This window comes from Girardinichthys multiradiatus, chromosome 11 (genome assembly GCF_021462225.1).
Source record: "Girardinichthys multiradiatus isolate DD_20200921_A chromosome 11, DD_fGirMul_XY1, whole genome shotgun sequence".
NCBI classification, from domain to species: Eukaryota; Metazoa; Chordata; class Actinopteri; order Cyprinodontiformes; family Goodeidae; genus Girardinichthys; species Girardinichthys multiradiatus.
The window spans coordinates 38,855,607-38,875,369 of record NC_061804.1 but is presented as its reverse complement, the minus strand read 5'-3'; the positions used below and the strand labels follow the sequence as shown (position 1 = coordinate 38,875,369).

Sequence of the window (19,763 nt, the reverse complement as noted above, 5' to 3'; positions counted from 1 at the left end):
CTGAAACAAATACTTGACTTTATGTGAGGGCCAGTTTTATAAATGGTTTGATGTGATGTGTAAACATTTTCTTTAAATGTGTTTCCAGGTCAGGAAACACATTTCTTTCTTCTAGGAGCAAACATCTCTGTCAAAAAAGCATATGTATGGCTTTTGTTGCTGATATAATTATTTTCCATTCCCTCTGTTCTCAGCTCGCATCGGGAATTGAATCACTGCTTTAGAAACATGATTCACTGTGGTAACTGTTTTTTTTCTCCATCCATTCAATTTCAAGGACTTGGCAACCTTGTCCCATTCCAACACATGCATTATTACATTTTATTGTTGGCCATAAATGAATGGAGAGGTTGAGCACTCCAGAGGCAAGTGTAGCACATTAGGACTTGTATAATATCACGTCTCAAGGTAAGAGTCATACCCTCGACAACGCTGTGTTTCACCACCAACAGCTATTCTGCTGTTTATGGATATGGAAACATTTGCTTGACTCTATTCCAGCTGCTGCCATATTTCAAGCTGGTGTTCTTTCTTGAATAAACAATAAAAAAATGCAGTTTTAAAAAGTTAAAATAAATAAATGACGTACACCTCACAAGTAAAGGTGGGCATAATAGTGATACATAAAATGCCTGTCAATGCTTTTGGTTTACTGTAGACTAGCGTTTGAATTCAAAGGAAGTAATCATTTACCCATGATGATACTGACCTCCTGTATCATGTGGGGAAAAAAATTCCATATAGAAAACTGTATGTTTTTTTCAGGTTTCAGGATGTGACAAATATGACAGTAATGAATAAAAGCCTCAGTTTGGCATGGATCAGATAAGACAGTATTCCACACAGCCCACGAATAACACAAATGGCCAAAAAACATTTTAGGATTGGTGAAGCTTCTTGGAATTTTGCAAATTTTCCGGTCCAATTTGTGACACCGCAAAATTAAATTAGAACACCAGTAAGACAGATAAAGATAAATCATGAGATCCGGCTTGATTCACATGAATACTGTCAAGAATTCTGTATGATTTACAGGAATCTATTACGTATACTGCCTTAACCTTAGGAATCGGTTAGGAGTCACTCAAAAATATGACGAATGCATCTAAGAATCAGGTACAATTAAATATGAAGTTACTACTATTCTTGACAATTTGTGGGATTTTCCATCAAGATATAATAAAAAGAAATGAAGGACTAGCACGAGTTAATGTTATTTGAATGTTGACTGTATATTGATATTTAAGTTAAAGTTAAAATGTTTTAACCAATGTTTTTGCCAGTAAAATTTGAAAAATAAAGTGCTGGTTTTGAGGCGTAAAATGTAATAACAAAATAAAAAAAAAATAGAATTTTATTTTGTTTTATATTTCCTCTTTATTTAAAAAAAATCTTATTTTGTTTTTGTTTTTTGTTTATTATTTTTATTAATTGTTTTTCCTTATTCCTTATTTTTTCCAAGGGCTGAAGACAGATTTGGCCAGCTTTAGATGGTACAATGGCCCTAGGTGGCAAAGACAATACTTCCCAAATTCCCAACTGAGTTAAGAACACATAGGAATGTCTAAGAATCAATTAGGAATCGGTTACAATAACGAAGAATGACCAACGAATTTGTTAAGAATTACTTGAGATTTAGGAGTTCTGCAACAAAAACTTTTGCCACAAAGTCCAGATGGCTGAAGAATTGCAAGAACTGACTAAGAATAAAATACAAACCAGTTACGTAATCAGGAACTTATTATGATTCAACAAATTCAAATTATCAAATTATTCGTGGGGTGTGTGGAATGGAAGCATTAGCAGTTTTAAGGTATACCAAGGTCTCAAAAAGTTACCTAACATTTTCCTTGACTCTGTCCCCATGGATTAAAGTCATTTTATTAAGATGCCTGGAGTGACAGGAGGTAACAGGTCACTGGACTACTAAACTTTTGTCACTTTTATTAAGGTAACGCTGTTGTGTTGGTATGCTCAGCGTGTCTATAGGTTGGCTACCGGAGCAGATAGCCTGACTAAATAACCAGTCAATATCAGTTTGTGATGCTTCCAGTTAGTGGCAACTGGTCATTAAGGGCAGATCGAACTTCACCAGCTTTCAGTTGCAAGCGGAAAAAAAAAAAAATAATAATAATAATAATAATATATATATATATATATGTACCAGAATATAAAATGTATATTCCACTCTTTAGTGTGCAGCACTGAAAACTTTGTTTTCATCGGTTACCCGTGTAGAAGCCTGAATGTGTGGCAAGCCCCTCGGTGCTCATAAAAATGCTCAAGTGTTGACCAATGCTTGGTGGAACTGCTTTCTCCATGACCCCCAACAACGTAGTTTTACTTTCTGAAAGGGTTTGTTCAGCGTGTCAGACCTGACACAACCTTGTGCTCTGTAGGTTTCAGTGACCAGTTACCAGGTTAGGTTTATGTGGATGATTATTGGTCACCATCAGAAAATGTTTCTATAGCAATAACTGACTTTTTACCAGTTTATATCAAATGCATCACTACAAAGTGAAAAAGGTTGCATTGTTGATGCAGAATGAACTCAGAAAACTGAACTCTGTTATGGTTTCCTCTAAGAGCTCTTTACAACATAGAAGCAGGATGTGGATCAGTAAAGGTGCCTAAAGGTGCTCCATTTTAACATTCATGTAACGCTATCCTGGTCTCTGTTTTAATGTTCCAAGGTGGTTGTGTTGTATTTTGGTATACACCAACACACTTTATGGGTTTCTGTTTCTTTGATAGATATTATGATTTAATGTTTAAAAGTACAAAGTATTATTACCATATCGTAGGAGATAGAAACACCACTGCTCTCAGTGTTACACTTTATGGGCACAATGGCAAAACTGTATACTATTCTCTGACGAACCTAAAGAAAACTACAACTAAATTTAATGGTGTTTCTTTTATGTGTTTAAGTGTATGTGTCAAAATCAAAATATCAATAAATGTTAAATATTACATTAGCAGAACAGTAATAATACAAATGTTGTAATGTTTCATATGTAGGAAAAAATTTGTTTTTCTGTTTAAAGTCAAAGTTATCATGTTGTATTTTTGTTCTAACCTTTTACATTGATGCCATAAAAGTATGGTATTCTTTTACTCAAGGTTATAATAATATGAGAATATTCTATTGTCCTTGGCTAGCTTGCACATTATCTGGCAATTTATTATCTCAACATTTATGAAAAACATTGACATAATTGGACCAAAATGACTTGGACTGCCACACACCATACAAATACTAACAGACCCATTTAAATATTTTAGTTAACTGTTGTTGCTTGCAGTGGGAGGGGCTACAGTAGGTCTACTACTTCCTGTATGACCATAAGGACAGAAAACAGATAAAACGTATTTTTCTTGCTAAGGCAAGACAACACAACTGTATGCCTTTTTAGTGGAAAGCTGTTTATTATTCGTATGTTACGGCATGATTTTGCCTTTAAGACAAGACTTTCTTGTCTTTAAGACAAGACTGTGCCATGTCTGTTTGTTTGGTGCTGTTTACTATGCTTAACCTATAGATGGTGTGGAACCTGGAGGAGAGGTGACAGGTGTTTTCTATTCCCCTTATTACCTGCTGAGGAATATTTAAGGAGGAGGCTGCCAGCAACTCACTGCCAGAGTGTTGCCTTTAGTGGTACAGCTTTAGCCACATTACCTTTGTCTTGTCCTTGCCTTGACCTTTTGGTAATCAGTGTCTGTTACCTTGCAGGATTACCTGAACCTGACTTTGCCTTCTGCATTGAACTCTGCCTGGATTACCCTCTTCTGGAAAGAAGTGATCCAGCTCCATGAACAAAGACTCAAGCCTCTTGTTACTTCGTTTGATCACACCGGCTGGCAGCCTCCTGATTTCTTCGCTCCTTGGATCACCCTCCATGAACTCTGTCCACCCTCCTCCATCCACTGCCCCAACTTCAGAAACTCTTGGACCAGCTAACCATCCTGGCACACCAGTATTCACCATCCTCAGTCTCACGGGTAAACAACCCTTTGGTCTCTCCACCCCCCTCTGGTGGATCTCCCCATCTATCCAGTAAGACAGAATTATTATTTAAGAATTCAGATCCTGAGTTACTCCTTGCTTACCGTTCTGTTTATTTTACAGTTGGCATCCCGGTTCCAGTTCCCTGCACATTTCCTTACATTGTAAATAAACTCATCACCGTTAAGCATGTGGGTCAAAACTGTTCGAAACATTATGACAAAGACACGAGGATGCAACAAATACTGTGGCATATTAATAAACTGTCAAACCATTTTGATATCTGAGGCTGTAAAGAGGGTTTCTGTTAGTTTTAGATGGCTAAATTTAGGACTTTGTAAGGTATTTTTAAGATTTGTATGATTTAAATTTAAGACCTAAATGAGTTATGAAAAATAACTTTGTAAAATAAATAACTTTTGTGGATCTCAATTAATTGCCTTTAATCATAAGTCACCAAACTGGATCACTTTTTACACCTAAGCCTATTTAGTAATATACATAGTTACTAATAAACTAATTAAACAGTGGTATAATGACAACACAGGAGGCATCAAATAATGAGCCCATATCTAGGAACCAGTAACTGAGACTTTGTTCCATTTAATTACAGGCATGTCACTTGAAGAGGTGAAATACTTCTGCTCTGATCCTCACTCTTGGCCTGAAACTCTGCACTGTCAATACTGCATGTTAGGTAAGACACTGCACTACGAAGGAGGAGAGATTCTAATCGGTGGACAAGGTTGGTGTATACTAGTGTATGTGTGGGACTGTCAAAGAAGTGCCACTGCCAGCTGACCTGGTCATCCATCAGATAGGGTCCATCCATCGAGCTCTCTACATTCACCCTTCCCTGCTCACCTACCTCCCCCACTGATGCCTGTTAGTGTGGATGTCTGCCAGACCTGGAATCTCCACATTAATTTCTCATCTGTGGTGCCCTAATGAGCTCCGCCTGCTCGCCCACCTCTGAGACCTTAGTGATTATCAGGCAGGGGGGTGGCCATTTGTCAATGGCAAGAGGTGGCATTTACATCGCTGACCTTGTTGCCAAGGAGAAAGGAATCCAAATGTGGGAGAGGAGAGGCAATTAGGACAGATGAGGAAAGAAAAGGAGAACAATTAGAAGCCAACGGATGCAACACTGGCCAACACAAACCTTTCAATATGAAAGCAAAGTTTGATTCATGGAGATGTACAAGTTTACTCAAAGCCCATCTATCTGTTTGACAGGCATTCTTTAAAACCTCAGACGGAAAACTCTTAAGGTACATTTTTCTTCGTTTGACACTAGAAATTGAACTGTTTAAGAGGAAAATTACAAAGAAAAACTGTTTCCTTCTTGTCTTTGAATTACTTCTTTGTATGTGGGTGTAGACATGAGTCGGGGCTTAGACTTGGTGGTGTGCGCCTCAGAGGGAGCAGGAATTTGCTGGTTATTGGATGGAGGGGAGCGGTGTAGGTCTCTGACACCCGCTAACCTTGGCCAGGGCTACTGGGACTTTGGGGGTATCCATCAACGTGGCAGCCCTGAGACCTAGACTGGGGAAAAGCCACAGAAGTTGGCAGGAGGGGGGAGAAAAAAGCTAGTAAAAATTTAATGCACTCCACAGAGCGGTCATGTCATACTTGGTTATGGAAAATAATCCAAGATGCCTGCAGTGCTAAAATGGAGCTGTAATGTGCTCGCCTCCTAACCCGGCCTGACAGCCATGATGTACGACTACCATTACCGGAAAATATCACTTCAACTAACCCGTGATCCGGCTCCGCTAAGGGTCATATTATCCATGAGGAACAAATTACACTCCCCCAAAGTAAATACAAATTTCCTACACTGACTGGGTACAAAGCACAAAGAGGGGAGGGGGCAGGCTGGAACGTTACCTATGACAACGTTCTGTGGAGTGACAGGGATGATAAAGTACATGACAAATCACTGGCTGACAGGGTACTCTAGTGCAATCAGCCTCAGCCTCGGCCTAGCGAGCACCCACTCAAGCCTGTAAACACTACTCTCTTCCTTTGGAGGGGGCAAAACACATAATCTTTTAACGCTGACAAGTTGCTCTCTCCGTTTTATTACTCATCCTTCCCACTGCGGTGTAAAGAGGGGGTGAGGGTTGGGGGGGGGGGGGGCTAGGAGGAGAAGACAAAGTGATTTTATGTACAGTGCTACTGAGTGATTGAGAAACACAACTCTTCTGGTGTAATTGCCTGAGGGCAGACATAGCAGAACAATAAAGAAAGAGAAACAGCAAATATATTACCAGTTCACATCTTTATTTTATGTCAAGGACAAACAGATTCCTCGCGCTGCTCTTAAGCACCTCGCTTTCAATGAGAGCAAAGCACAGCACTCCTCAGAAGCTTCATTAATATGATGCAAAACATTTTCAAAATAGAATTTATAGCTTGTGGCTGCCGATATAGAAAATAAACAGTGCTTATGGAAGGTGTGGTTTATTATTATTAAAAAAAAACTAAGGCAAGGAAGAGAGAAACCCAGCAGATCAGTTATTCAGCAGGAGTTCAAAATAAAACGTTTGACTGAAATTTTCAAGGTGCCACTTATGAGGAAAAAGTCACTTCAGCATTAGCAAGTCCAGACAAAGAGAGCTCTTGATAATGTTACAAAGCTGCAGAAATATACCACTCTTAAAACTATTAAGAAATTCAGTCAATTCTCCTGTGTATGCATTTTGAACTACATGAGCTTAAGTGCATGAAAAGGTATAAAGATTGCAATATTTTCAATAAATTATTTAGAAGTTTTCTTTTAAGAATCAGACATTGACAAGGCGAGACTAGGGCTATATTTCAGAGAATGTCTCTCATCTGTCAAGCATGGACACAATGAAACAGTGTTTATAGCAGTTTGCAGGTTCCACGTTAGGTACTCTTTAGAACTAGCACTAACATGTAAGATACAGTCACAAGTGGACCAACTTAGTTAAAGCAAATGTGATAACTCTACACACCTCTGTTAAAAGCAAGGCTTTTGTGATGCAAGCACACAAGACCAAGATAACTAATTTGTAGATGTTTCCCACTTGTAACCTGACATATCATGTACAATTCAACTAAAAAACAAACGTTTTAAAGGGGAAATATAAAACAGTACTTTGTTGGACCACGTTTTGATTTATTTTCAGTAAATGATTTTTACTAGATCACGTGATGAAACTCAAAACTCCCAATGTTGATCTGTGGACATGTTGACATGTTCTGCGTTCCATTCAGAGAAATACAGTTTATACTACAACCTCTTGGGGGGCAATAATGCTCTTTGTAAACTTTCTAATCAGAGGAGGACAAGAAGAGAAGACCTGAAAAGAAACAATAACGTGATTTCTCCTCAGAATATCAATATAGTCTTTGTATCCTGGTGGAAAGAGAATGATGTAAATTGGGAAAAGATCAGATCTCTCCTTCCTGTTTTTCTGAAAAACTAGCATCATTGTTGGTTGTTCAGCGTGTAAAAAAAAAAAAATCTAAGCAGAGAGTTCTATTGGACCCTATTAAGCGGGTACTAATGAGACAATATTACATCACAGAGGCCTTGCAGTGGAGCGGACAGAAGAGCGGAGGTATGAATTAGGCCTTGAAAGCCATGGTGTAACAAGTCTGGCATTTTCCTAACAATCTAGGTGTTTTTCAGCCAATGATGCTCTCAATGAGGAGAGACTGTATTGGCTACTTATGCTCCACGTCTGTCTGTGTGTGACCAGCTCTGCCTGTGCTATTAAGTTATCCCTAGCTGTGCCTGCAAAGGTTCGCAAAGAGAAGTGCAGAGAGCAGCTGAAACACTTGTCAATAAATTTTGTGATGTTCAAAGTAAACCTTTTGAATAAAAAGAACGTTTTCTATATGTTTTGTCCACACACATTAAAAAATGTTATAACCTAAATTACCAACTCCCACTTCTCTAAGATAAAGATCATCTTGCAATCTGAAAGTTGTTAGTTCAATTCCAGTTTCCTCCTGCTACATGTTGATGTGCCCCTGGGCAAGGCACTTAACCTAAATTGCCTAACGATCTGCGTATCATTATATGAATCAGTGCACGCTAATGAGTGCGATTGGTGTAAACCACTTTGTGTGGTTGGTGCATGTAATGTGGGTTTGCAGCGCTAAAACACAAAGCAACATTATTTTTGAACATGTTATTTTTGATCAGAAACATCTTATCCAGGAGTGACGCTGAAAAACTAGTCCACGCATTTGTTAATTCCAGGCTGAACTATTGTAATTCTTTACTATCAGAATGTCTACAAAATGCAGTTAAAAGCTTTCAGCTGATCCAAATTGCTGAAGCAAGAGTTCTGATGAAAATTAAAACAAGAGATCATATTTCTCCTATTTTAGCTTCCCTTCATTGGCTCCTTGTTAAATCCAGGACATAATTTACAATTCTCCTCCTCACATATAAAGCCCTTAACGATCTACAGGGGTTGGACAATGAAACTGAAACACCTGTCATTTTAGTGTGGGAGGTTTCATGGCTAAATTGGACCAGCCTTATAGCCAGTCTTCATTGATTGCACATTGCACCAGTAAGAGCAGAGTGTGAAGGTTCAATTAGCAGGGTAAGAGCACAGTTTCGCTCAAAATATTGAAATGCACACAACATTATGGGTGACATACCAGAGTTCAAAAGAGGACAAATTGTTGGTGCACGTCTTGCTGGCGCATCTGTGACCAAGACAGCAAGTCTTTGTGATGTATCAAGAGCCACGGTATCCAGGGTAATGTCAGCATACCACCAAGAAGGACGGACCACATCCAACAGGATTAACTGTGGACGCAAGAGGAAGCTGTCTGAAAGGGATGTTCGGGTGCTAACCCGGATTGTATCCAAAAAACATAAAACCATGGCTGCCCAAATCACAGCAAAATTAAATGTGCACCTCAACTCTCCTGTTTCCACCAGAACCGTCCGTCGGGAGCTCCACAGGGTCAATATACACGGCCGGGCTGCTATAGCCAAACCTTTGGTCAATCATGCCTATGCCAAACGTCGGTTTCAATGGTGCAAGAAGCGCAAATCTTGGGCTGTGGACACTGTGAAACATGTATTGTTCTCTGATGAGTCCACCTTTACTGTTTTCCCCACATCCGGGAGAGTTACGGTGTGGAGAAGCCCCAAAGAAGCGTACCACCCAGACTGTTGCATGCCCAGTGTGAAGCATGGGGGTGGATCAGTGATGGTTTGGGCTGCCATATCATGGCATTCCCTTGGCCCAATACTTGTGCTAGATGGGTGCGTCACTGCCAAGGACTACCGAACCATTCTTGAGGACCCTGTGCATCCAATGGTTCAAACATTGTATCCTGAAGGTGGTGCCATGTATCAGGATGACAATGCACCAATACACACAGCAAGACTGGTGAAAGATTGGTTTGATGAACATGAAAGTGAAGTTGAACATCTCCCATGCCTTGCACAGTCACCAGATCTAAATATTATTGAGCCACTTTGGGAGCGAGTCAGGAAACGTTTTCCTCCACCAGTATCACGTAGTGACCTGGCCACTATCCTGCAAAGAATGGCTTAAAATCCCTCTGACCACTGTGCAGGACTTGTATATGTCATTCCCAAGACGAATTGACGCTGTATTGGCCGCAAAAGGAGGCCCTACACCATACTAATAAATTATTGTGGTCTAAAACCAGGTGTTTCAGTTTCATTGTCCAACCCCTGTAGCTCCATCATCCATCAGAGATTTGATTGTTCCATACGTTCCTAACAGAGTACTTCGTTCTCAGACTGCAGGTTTACTGGTGGTTCCTAGAGTCTCTAGAAGTAGAATGGGAGGCAGATCCTTTAGTTATCAGGCTCCTCTCTTGTGGAACCAGCTCCCAGTTTTAGTCTGTGAGGCAGACACCCTGTCTACTTTTAAGGCTAGGCTTAAAACTTTCCTTTTTGATAAAGCTTATAGTTAGAGTGGCTTAGGTTATCCTGAGCTATCTCTGTATTTAAGCTGCTATAGGCTTAGACTGCTGGATGACATAAAGACCACTTTCACTCTCTATGCTACATTCTCATACTACTCTCCAATTTTGCATTATTTGCTGTTATTTCAGCTTTTAACTCTATGTTCTCTCTCTGTTCTTTTCTCTTTTCTAGAAGCTACACCTGCCAGCAACTTAATGCTCACCTTATACAGATTATACACTTTGTCCTGTCTTTCACTGTTTACCCTCGTCTCTCCTAGACATAGCTACTGGCTAAGCTTCTACTGTGACTAACTGTATATGCTCTCTTTCATGAAAACTGGCTCAGAGTTCATCTGTTTAGCTGCCTTTCTCTAATAGATGAAACCACTAAAGGAGCTACTACTGCCTTTAATGTCTTACTTTTCTCTCACATAGAAAGTACTAAAATGAGTAAAACAGCCCTTAAATGTGCATAATCAGATGTTAACTTCCTCCTTGTGTTATTCGCCAAATTACTACTGCTCCTAACGTATTAGCAGACAAAAATGGAATGGTATTTGCTTAGAAATTAGGCCTTGTTTTAAGTTAAAAAAACAAAAAAACACTGCACCAACATTTAAAAAGTTGTGAAAGTATGTGTCACTTTAAAAACTCAGAGAAACATAAGGTTAAAACAGACACTTTGGGGGTGCTTGGCGTAGTGGTAGAACGTGCGACCCATATACAGAGGTTTCAGTCTTCTATGCAGCTGTCCATGGTTTGAGTCAGGACCTGTGCTGTCCTATGTGTCTTCCCCCTCTCTTCACCCCACTTCCTGTCTACCTACTTTCAAATAAAATAAAATAAAGACCACCAGTGCCGCAAAAAAAAAAAAATCTTGAAAAAAAAAGGACAGTGTGACATACGTCTGTTTTTTAATTATATACCACACTGCAGGCGTCTGGTCATTGATCACGGCTCCATGGTAAAGTGCCTTGTGATCCTTATTTCTCTTCTAGTTTCAAGTGTCACCATTTCTGAAGAAACCACCTCACCCTGTGGTTCTCAAGCTTCTTCTACCAAGTACCACAAATGTAAATACTAAAGTTTCAAACTGCCAGCATCCTCAGAAAAAATAACTATAGAAGAACCGTATACAAACTTCTTTTTAGTAGTTTTCTTTTCATTACATTTTTAGTCATTGGCAATGCACATATGACATATTTATGGTATTGTGATAACTGTAGTAATAAAATTTAAATTTCTGACAGTTATCTCATTAAATTAAACTCTGTTAGTGAACATGTTTATGTAGTATTTGAATACAAAAGTACAACGGAATATACTGTCATTAGCATGTAGAGCTAAAAGTAGTTAGCTTGTCTCTGAGCACAGCAATTAACATTTCCCTTTGTTTATCCGACCTGACACAGGAACATGGTTAAGTTGGGCTTAATGTCATTCTGAGATTCAGATTTTGATAACAGAGGGAAATAAGTAGGAAGCAGCAATTGTTCTTAGTTCACTATTGTCCAGTTCAGTTTATACTGAAATTTCTTAAAATGTTTCCTACAACACTTCTAAGTTTGTTCTTAAGGTAAGAATTAATGTGCTTAAACAACTTGTCAAATTGGTTGTTTGACTGTGACGCTAATAAGAACAAATAACTTTGCATTACCTAGTAAAAGGCGTATGCCAAAATATGCCAAAAACATATAAAAAGATCCGAGAACCACTAATACCTGCGCCACAGTTATAGATCCATGGATCTACTCTATGTGTCTGTTAATCTGCAGTGTCTCAGTGCATTTCTATGCAACTCATGACCAGACCTGATGCATTAAAAATGATCCTGGTGTTTTTTTACCTATCCAGAGGTTTGCATTCACATCTCCGACTGCTTTGTACAGTCAGCAGTCACGTCATTGGCAGACAATGAAGATGTTACCGTTTCTACAACTTCCTGTTGCACACTGCAGTTATAAAACTAAATTTAATGAGTTGACAATTAAAGAAAAAAATTTTAAGTCGTGAAATATGCTGAATGATCATAGCAGCACTACTCAACAGGCATGCTTAAAGTTGAGATTAGATCACCCAGAACCAAAGCTGACAGTATGTCTGAATGGACCTTAAACCTAAATACCTAATCTTTTTGAGATCTTTTTAGTATGTAGTCCCACTAATAAAGTAACGATATTTCGCTGGGATTGAATTCCCCAACCATACAAGTTCGCTATCTATAAATTATTCTGTAATTGTGCAAGAATTCTCAAGCCAGAGAGATTAAAATTTTCCAGAGGAAAATTAGGGTTTATGCTGCATGACAGTGGCCAAGGACTAAGAAACCCAATCAATATGATTATGAAACACAGAATTATTTTGTCATGTTTCCTATAAGAGCATTAAAACAGAAACTTGCCTCTCCTTTATCCCCCTTCAAACTGTTCTTGCTTATGCATGTGCAGAGACAGAAAACTACTGGTTAGGAACCCTTTAACAGAAATGCTAATGATAATGCATAAAGAGCTAATAATGTCAGTGGTGTGTGACGAGCTGCAGTGAGCCTTCCTCCCACCTGTCTCCCAAAATGCTATTAACATGTCATTGGAGAGGGCCTATCCTACGGGTCACTTTATAATGAGCAAGTGCTCTGACTGTTTCCAGCACATTCAGAGGCACACACAAACACACAGGCAGGATCGTCTGTACGCACACTCTGAGATGTGAATAGCTGTCTCTTATCAGAGCCTGGCAGCTCCCTCCAACACGGGAGAAGCCTTGTACACCAGTCAGGATGTGATTTCTCCTGGGGACACTTTTTCCATTTCCTGCTTTTGAAGGGAAACTAAATAAGCTACGTTTGTTCTCATCTGAATACATTTGACCCATTAAAATGACTCTGCTCTCCTGTGTCCATCTCTGCAGTGCTGTTGTAAAGCAGCCCACAGAATGCAAATGACAACAGTGGCAGTGGGTGTAGTGTGCTAGGTGCCTGGCAGGAGCTGATAGGGGCAAAGGTGGTACGGACTCAGGAGGGGGTAAAAGTGTTGAGAAGGAGCTTCAATTACTCCCCAGACCCTGTGAGTCAACTGTTGACGTAGGGGTCTCCTATTTACTAATTCACTCCTCTGTTACTTTAATACACAATTAATCAATGACAGGAAGGTGTAGTCAGGGCTGTTCATCAGGAGCGTAACGTGAGCTAGGGTGAATTAATAGAGTCAGTGGGGGGATTATAGCTTACTACTCTCTCTCTCTCTCTCTCTTCCTGAAACAAAAAGGAATTGCCACCGAGACAGGAGCAATTTAAATCGACAACACTGAGTAATGACTCAATTTGCAGCACAGTCTAAACACAACAAGCAAATGGCATTACTAAATCATTAGAGAGCATCTAGATCTCTAGTTAGAAGTTAGTGGATGATAAAGCTGCTTTTAGAATCTTTAGGGTGCACTCAAACCTTAAAAACATTTAAATCAAGCTTTTATTGATGCTTACCATTACTAGGATCCTGTGAATACTAAAACAGCAATATAAATTCCAGAGTTCATTGCCATGTTTATTGTCTGCATGGTCCAGCAAATGTATGTATTAGCATGGAATATATTGGTACTAAAACACAAGTTCAAAACAACTGGAGAGAGTCAGGTTAACTATTTTACATTTTAAATACCAAAATAACCAGGTACAGTCCAGGTACATAATGAAATATTTTAGGAGTGACACATCATTTTAATCCAATGAGCCGATCAGTTCATTTCAAATTAAAAACATAACTAAATGGTGGGGATAGTTTGGTTTAGGGTTAGATACTTTGGTGAGCCTCAGACAACTTTTACCACTTGGCATTGATTGTATAATATCATTACTGCAACTGAATTGTATTGTGTAATTGGACCTATATCTGCCTACATGACTGAACAGTAGTGGATTGAGCTGAACAGATTTGTATTAAATTGTTCAAAGCGGATTTTCTATAATTGGATATGAATTGTACCTACTTGTTATGGAAAAATGCCTTGACAGTATATTAGTTAGAAATTGCTGCAATTTACAGTTGAAACCAAATATTTAAATACACTATAAAAAGACAAATTTGAAACGCACACCGCCAGAATGTGCATTCATTGCCAGTGAGCAGCACACTTAAAAAATGGGTTAACGTGCGATAAAATAATTTTGACGTTAAGCAACTATATATATAGATGTGTGTGTTTGTGTGTGTATGTGTGTTTGTGTGTGTGTGTGTATATGTGTGTGTGTGTCGAATCACTGTGGTTAATGCCGCTTTCCTACCAATTTTAGCCTGACAAGGTCTTTTGCTTTCATTCAAGGGTTGATTTGACTTTTGAAAATACAGAACCTGTCTCTTTCTTGAATGGTATGTTTAAAGAACATTGCAATGTTATAATAACATATTGGACTACCAGTTGGCCTCGAAGCGATTCTGGCAAACCGTCCGGCGCCTCAGGAGGGGGACTGTTTACAGTGGGGGTGGGAGGCTGCTGACCTCGACTGGGGACATTATCGGGCGGTGGAAGGAGTACTTCCAGGATCTCTTCAATCCTGCCATCATGCATTCCCTGGTGGAAACAGAGGCTGGGGACTCCTGGTTGGACTCTTTCATCACGCAAGCTGAAGTCACCGAGGTGGTTAAAAAGCTCCGCGGTGGCAGGGCTTCGGGGGAGGATGAGATCAGCCCTGAGTACCTCAAGTCTCTGGATGTTGTAGGGCTGTCATGGTTGACACGTCTCTTCAGCATTGCGTGGCGGTCGGGGACAATGTCTCTGGACTGGCAGACTGGGGTGTTGGTCCCCCTTCATAAGAAGGGTGACCGGAGGGTGTGTTCCATCTATAGGTGGATCACACTCCTCAGCCTCTCTGGTAAGGCCTACACCAGGGTATTGGAGAGAAGAGATAGTGATAGTCGAACCTCGGCTTCAGGAGGAGCAGTGTGGTTTTTGTCCCGGCCGTGGAACACTGGACCAGTTCTATACCCTCTGCAGGGTACTCAAGGGTTCATGGGAGTTTGCCCAACCGTTCCACATGTGTTTTGTGGACCTGGATAAAGCGGAAGACGACGAGTACGAGTACGAGCAATGTTGCTTATAATAGCATATATTTTTTTGAACAGATAAAAGTGGCACCTTCAGCTGTCTAGAAATTGTTCACATGGATGGACTAGACTTGTAAAGGCACAGGCGTTGCCTTTAAACTAATCCACAGGTGTGCTCATTTAAATCAATTAATCAGAAGCTGGGCTTTTCGAAATTGTTTAAAGATATAAGAATAAAGTTTACACTTGAAAAAGGAAAGTAACAATCCCCTCTAAAAAATTTCCATGTCATTATTTTAAGATTTAGCAAATTTTGGCAATCCTAACTGACCAAAAATAGGAAACATTGAGAGTAATGTGAATTAATGAGAAGGAGAATAACAAAGGTTATTTTTTTTTAAACAAACTGAACTAATAGTGAGTAGAAATCTGCAGATTAAGCATGGCAGTAGTTTAAATTAATGGCCTTTTAAATTAGAATACAAAAGATGCAATCTATTTCTGTAAAGGGGACATATGCAAAATCCACTTTTTTAGCTCTTAAACACATTTTCTGTGTATTGGGAGTCTCTGAAAGTCTAAAAAATTTGAATTTAGTCACTCCAGATCCTGCAATGATATATTTAGATGCTTTTTGGGTCATATTTAGTCAGTCTGTTCGGATTTTTCCATTTTCTATTACATTTCATTCTCTATTACGTCCAGTACTTTCTGTGGAACCTCTAAAGATGGTCATGGACTTCCGGCTTACCAATCTAGTGAATCTGCCATTTATTTTCTCACAACATTCTTGTAGTTCAAGTTGAAGGATACCGAAGCAGCAAGCGGAAAAAACGAAATGTTCTGTTGTTGGGTGTATTAACCCACACCAGTCATTATACCGTTCGCCAGGATCAGAACCTCTTTGGAGTGCTTGGATAAATTTTTTTTTTTATGGAAACGTGCCGACATCGTTTGCACCAAGCATTTCAGGGAGGAGTGTTTCAGCAACCGCAGCTAGTATGACGGAGGATTAGCCGAAAGACTCCGTCTGTCTGAGGGGTCAGTTCCTTCTGTCTATGGAAGCGGCGGACAGAGCAAAGAGGTTAGCTGCAGATAACGGTAAAATGACAGCAAGCTTGATTGTTGAGGTGTTGATATAACTTACTGGCTGTTGTTTTGACAGCATAGCTTTGTGCCTGCAGCTAATGTTAGCGCTGTGCACTTGCTTTTAGCTCCTTAAGGACATCACCTTATTGTGTGTTTTGAATAACAATATTAAACCAACAGTTTTGCAATCTGTTTGGTTGGCCTTTTTTACCTTGGGAAACACATGATCCAAATGCATTCAGTGATGTTCTTGATGCTAGCATTGCTAACTGGTTAACTGTGTTGGGGCCTTGTTTAGAAGTTGTGTTCATTCAATTTGTGGTAGCATTAACATCTTAAAATGTATCTTACATGTAGTTTGTGTAAGAATATTGTCAGTAACATTAGTAATGGCATTACAGCTTTTGTTACTACTGTGAATTCCTTAACTTTTCTCTGCTATTGTTTAAGAATTTAAATATTTCATGTAGCGTAACAGGGCAGGGGTGTTCAAATTCAGTCTTCGCAAGGTCCTGATGTTTCCCTGCTTTAACACACCTTATTTAGATTATTGCTGCTCAGCACAAGCTTGTTAATCAACCATAGCTGTTGCTTGTTGGATTTGATTGCTTACAGCCACAATATTAATTAAAGTTGCAAGCAGCATTGGGCGGCCCTCGCAGCTCAGCGCCGCTTGGCCTATGTAGCGACGGCAGGAGCCTGGCATCGCCTACTCCACGCCACCGATGATCTCTCCGCTCAGTTCCGCGTGTCACAGCTTACAGCTACAATATTCATTTTAGTGCTGTTGTTCTCACGCATTAGTAAACATAGCACATTGCTGGTGCAATGATTTTGTATTTACTTCTTGTTTTTTTGACATTTGTTGATATTTATTGAGGGCAAGTAAAGTAATTGAATCTTGTATGGCACCGCGGCCTGGAGGAGGACGGGGTGTGACGTGCATTTGCATTGAAAGAGACCACAGCAAAAATGAGACGGTAAAAAATGAAGCTTAAAAAATTTGTAAAATGAAAGCCTGAGGAGCTACAATAACAACAAATTCAAACCAAAGCATTGCACTTCCACTTTATACAGACCACATCTGAATGATTTAAAGAGGAAAAGGAAGGATTTAAAAGCATGATACATGCCCTTTAAATGCTGACCCATTATAAAAACATTTGTATGTATTTCAGTTAATACTTGCATGTAAGACACATCAATGCTAACTGCCAAAAAGCCTGTGTAAAGCTCTGCATTACTATATGCAAGTAGGACTTTCACTGCAGGTAGAATGACTTTTCCATAAAATAATTGTCCATAAAGTTCACAAACTAAAGTGTTGTAATAAATGTGTCTTGTTAAATGTCTTTTTTTGTTGGTTCAGTGGTCTATTCTTTTATTAAACATCACAGATCCTAATATAGGAGGTTGTACCCCAACATACTACTCTGTATCTGCATACCATTTCAAAGGCATATAAAGGTTAGAGGGGTAACCACACCTTGATCCACATTGAAGAAGAAGAAGAAGCACGGCATTGACAGTCATGCCAGCTTTTACCAATTTCTTTTCACAAAAGTTGAACAACAGCGTAAAAAGAATAATGAGTATCACAGGTGCCATTTCATATTAAATTTGTAAAAATAAGAGACCTTCCTGTGTTGTTCAAAACAGCGGCTTTTGTGAATAATGCATGCTCTTTGTTTCTTTGACTGAAAGGTTATCAAGGGCTCTTTAAGTTAACTGATAAACAAATGCACTTAAACTATATCATTGAACTATATTAGACTATAGTGAATAGGCGATCTATTTTTATAATTTTTTATTAATGAAGAAAAATGCTGTTTTTGATTTAAATGCCTGATGATTCCTGTAAGATCTTAGAGATAAAATGGTCAAATCATGATTTTTTTTTGTGAGTTGATATAAATGTAAATGATTGGATTAGATGGGCATATTATATTGCATCATATCAATCGCAGACATGTGAACTGAATTTAATCAAAATCGCATTATGAAAGACTGTGATATCAGCAAACATTGTAGCGTCATCCAAACAAATCGACACAATATCATATCGTGATAAAGCAGGTAATTTTCACCCCTAATAAAAAGAAGCCGTTTTAAGTAAAATAAGTTCCAGCATTACTTTCCATACTGTAGAATATGTGGTTTGATTTCCAGCTAAGATATGAAGCCACAGATCTTTCAGACATTTTGTAATATTCAATGGCATAACCATCACAACACTTACGTAAAGTACTGAATTTACGCAAATGCTATTTAAATCTGCCAGTAATACCCAATACCAACTTAATCTTGTGCTATGCTATGCAGACGCTTTGTCTGGACTGATGAAGATTCACTCAGCCCAGCATGACAAATGCCTGGACTCGCAGACTCAATAGAGGGCATTTTGACCTACTTTCTGATTAAATCAGCTAATAATTATTTGACCACTTGGGGTCATTCATACACTGCTTATAGAGCACTTAACTAACAATCATTGGACCATACTCAGATGGTTAAGTGTAGAAATAAATGGGAACGTACTTGCTTTGTCCTGAAAACGTGGTGAATTTAAAACCATGTAGATGCTACATAGAAATGGATTCGATGTTTTACAAAATTCAAGTCTTCATAGTCAAGAAAACTGTGTAACAGAAGCTTCATGATTACAGGAACAAAAATGCAGGATTTCATTTTATTTTGAAAATAGCAGTTTTCAAAGGACACATGTAGACAAGGGGTAGAAGTAGAGACAAGGCACAGGTTAAAAATAAAATACCTCCGTAAGCGTAATGATTTGAGCAAAAAAAAAAAAATATATATAAAAATCACCACTCAAGAAGTCTCATTTAAAACATCATCCAAACCTTAAAACCCCATTAGATTTAGATTTTGCTCCTCATTAAGTCATTCATAATTAATGTGCAAGTAATTAAGGCCTTCTAGTACTTATTAAGATGACGTTTGATTCTAATTACATTAAATCCTCAGTTTTAAAGATGGTCTCATTTTGGATGTGGCTGAATATCATGATGCCTGGAGCACAGTTACTGATGTGTGCAGAGAAGAACAGGCTTACCTTGTCTTCCTTGTCACTCTCAGTGTCACACTGCAAAAAAGACAAGGAAGAAATTAGAAGAAACACTTTTAACATAAAAGCAAAATTATTGCATCTTCAGAGCCCCAGTCAACAAATATTATCAGATCAGTTCATTAGTGCTTACAAGAACATATTCGTAGTGAGCAGCTGTAGCCTTGTTAACACTGAAACCTATGCAAGAATCAGACAGAGCTGGAAATTCAAACGAGTAGAATTATACTTCCATGATGAGAGTTACTGCTTGAGGCCGTGAATGGCACAATGACAAGAGGAGGAAGGAACTTTGTAATGGAGGGAAGAAAAAGTGGCTGGATTTCATTTTTTCGTTCCAATTTCAATTTCAAGGTCCACTTAATTCTTTATCAACTAATTAGTGAGATGCTGGGTGACTGGCGGCCCTCAACGCTGTGCATATGGCTGAGGCGCGCAGAAGCACTGGAGTCGGTAATGAAGAAGGCACTGGGGGGGATTGCGGGCAGGGGCTGGCACAGTGTGTGGGTAGGAGTGAAGGGGGGATGGGGGTTGTTGGGTGGCGATTAAAGCTGGAGTGAAGGAAGGAGGGAGATATGATTGACAGCCTAGGGAGTGAGCA

At 39.2% G+C, this 19,763-nt stretch overlaps 1 protein-coding gene across 13 annotated transcripts in view; it reads right to left on the bottom strand.

Moving 5' to 3' along the window:
• auts2a (activator of transcription and developmental regulator AUTS2 a) overlaps positions 1-19,763 on the bottom strand; it is a 440,983-nt gene that overhangs the window by 122,569 nt on the left and 298,651 nt on the right. For all 13 annotated transcript variants that reach the window (XM_047378589.1, XM_047378588.1, XM_047378592.1 and 10 more), the window contains one exon: positions 19,151-19,180. In XM_047378589.1, coding sequence (XP_047234545.1) covers positions 19,151-19,180 — 30 coding nt within the window. The remainder of the gene's footprint in view (positions 1-19,150; positions 19,181-19,763) is intronic.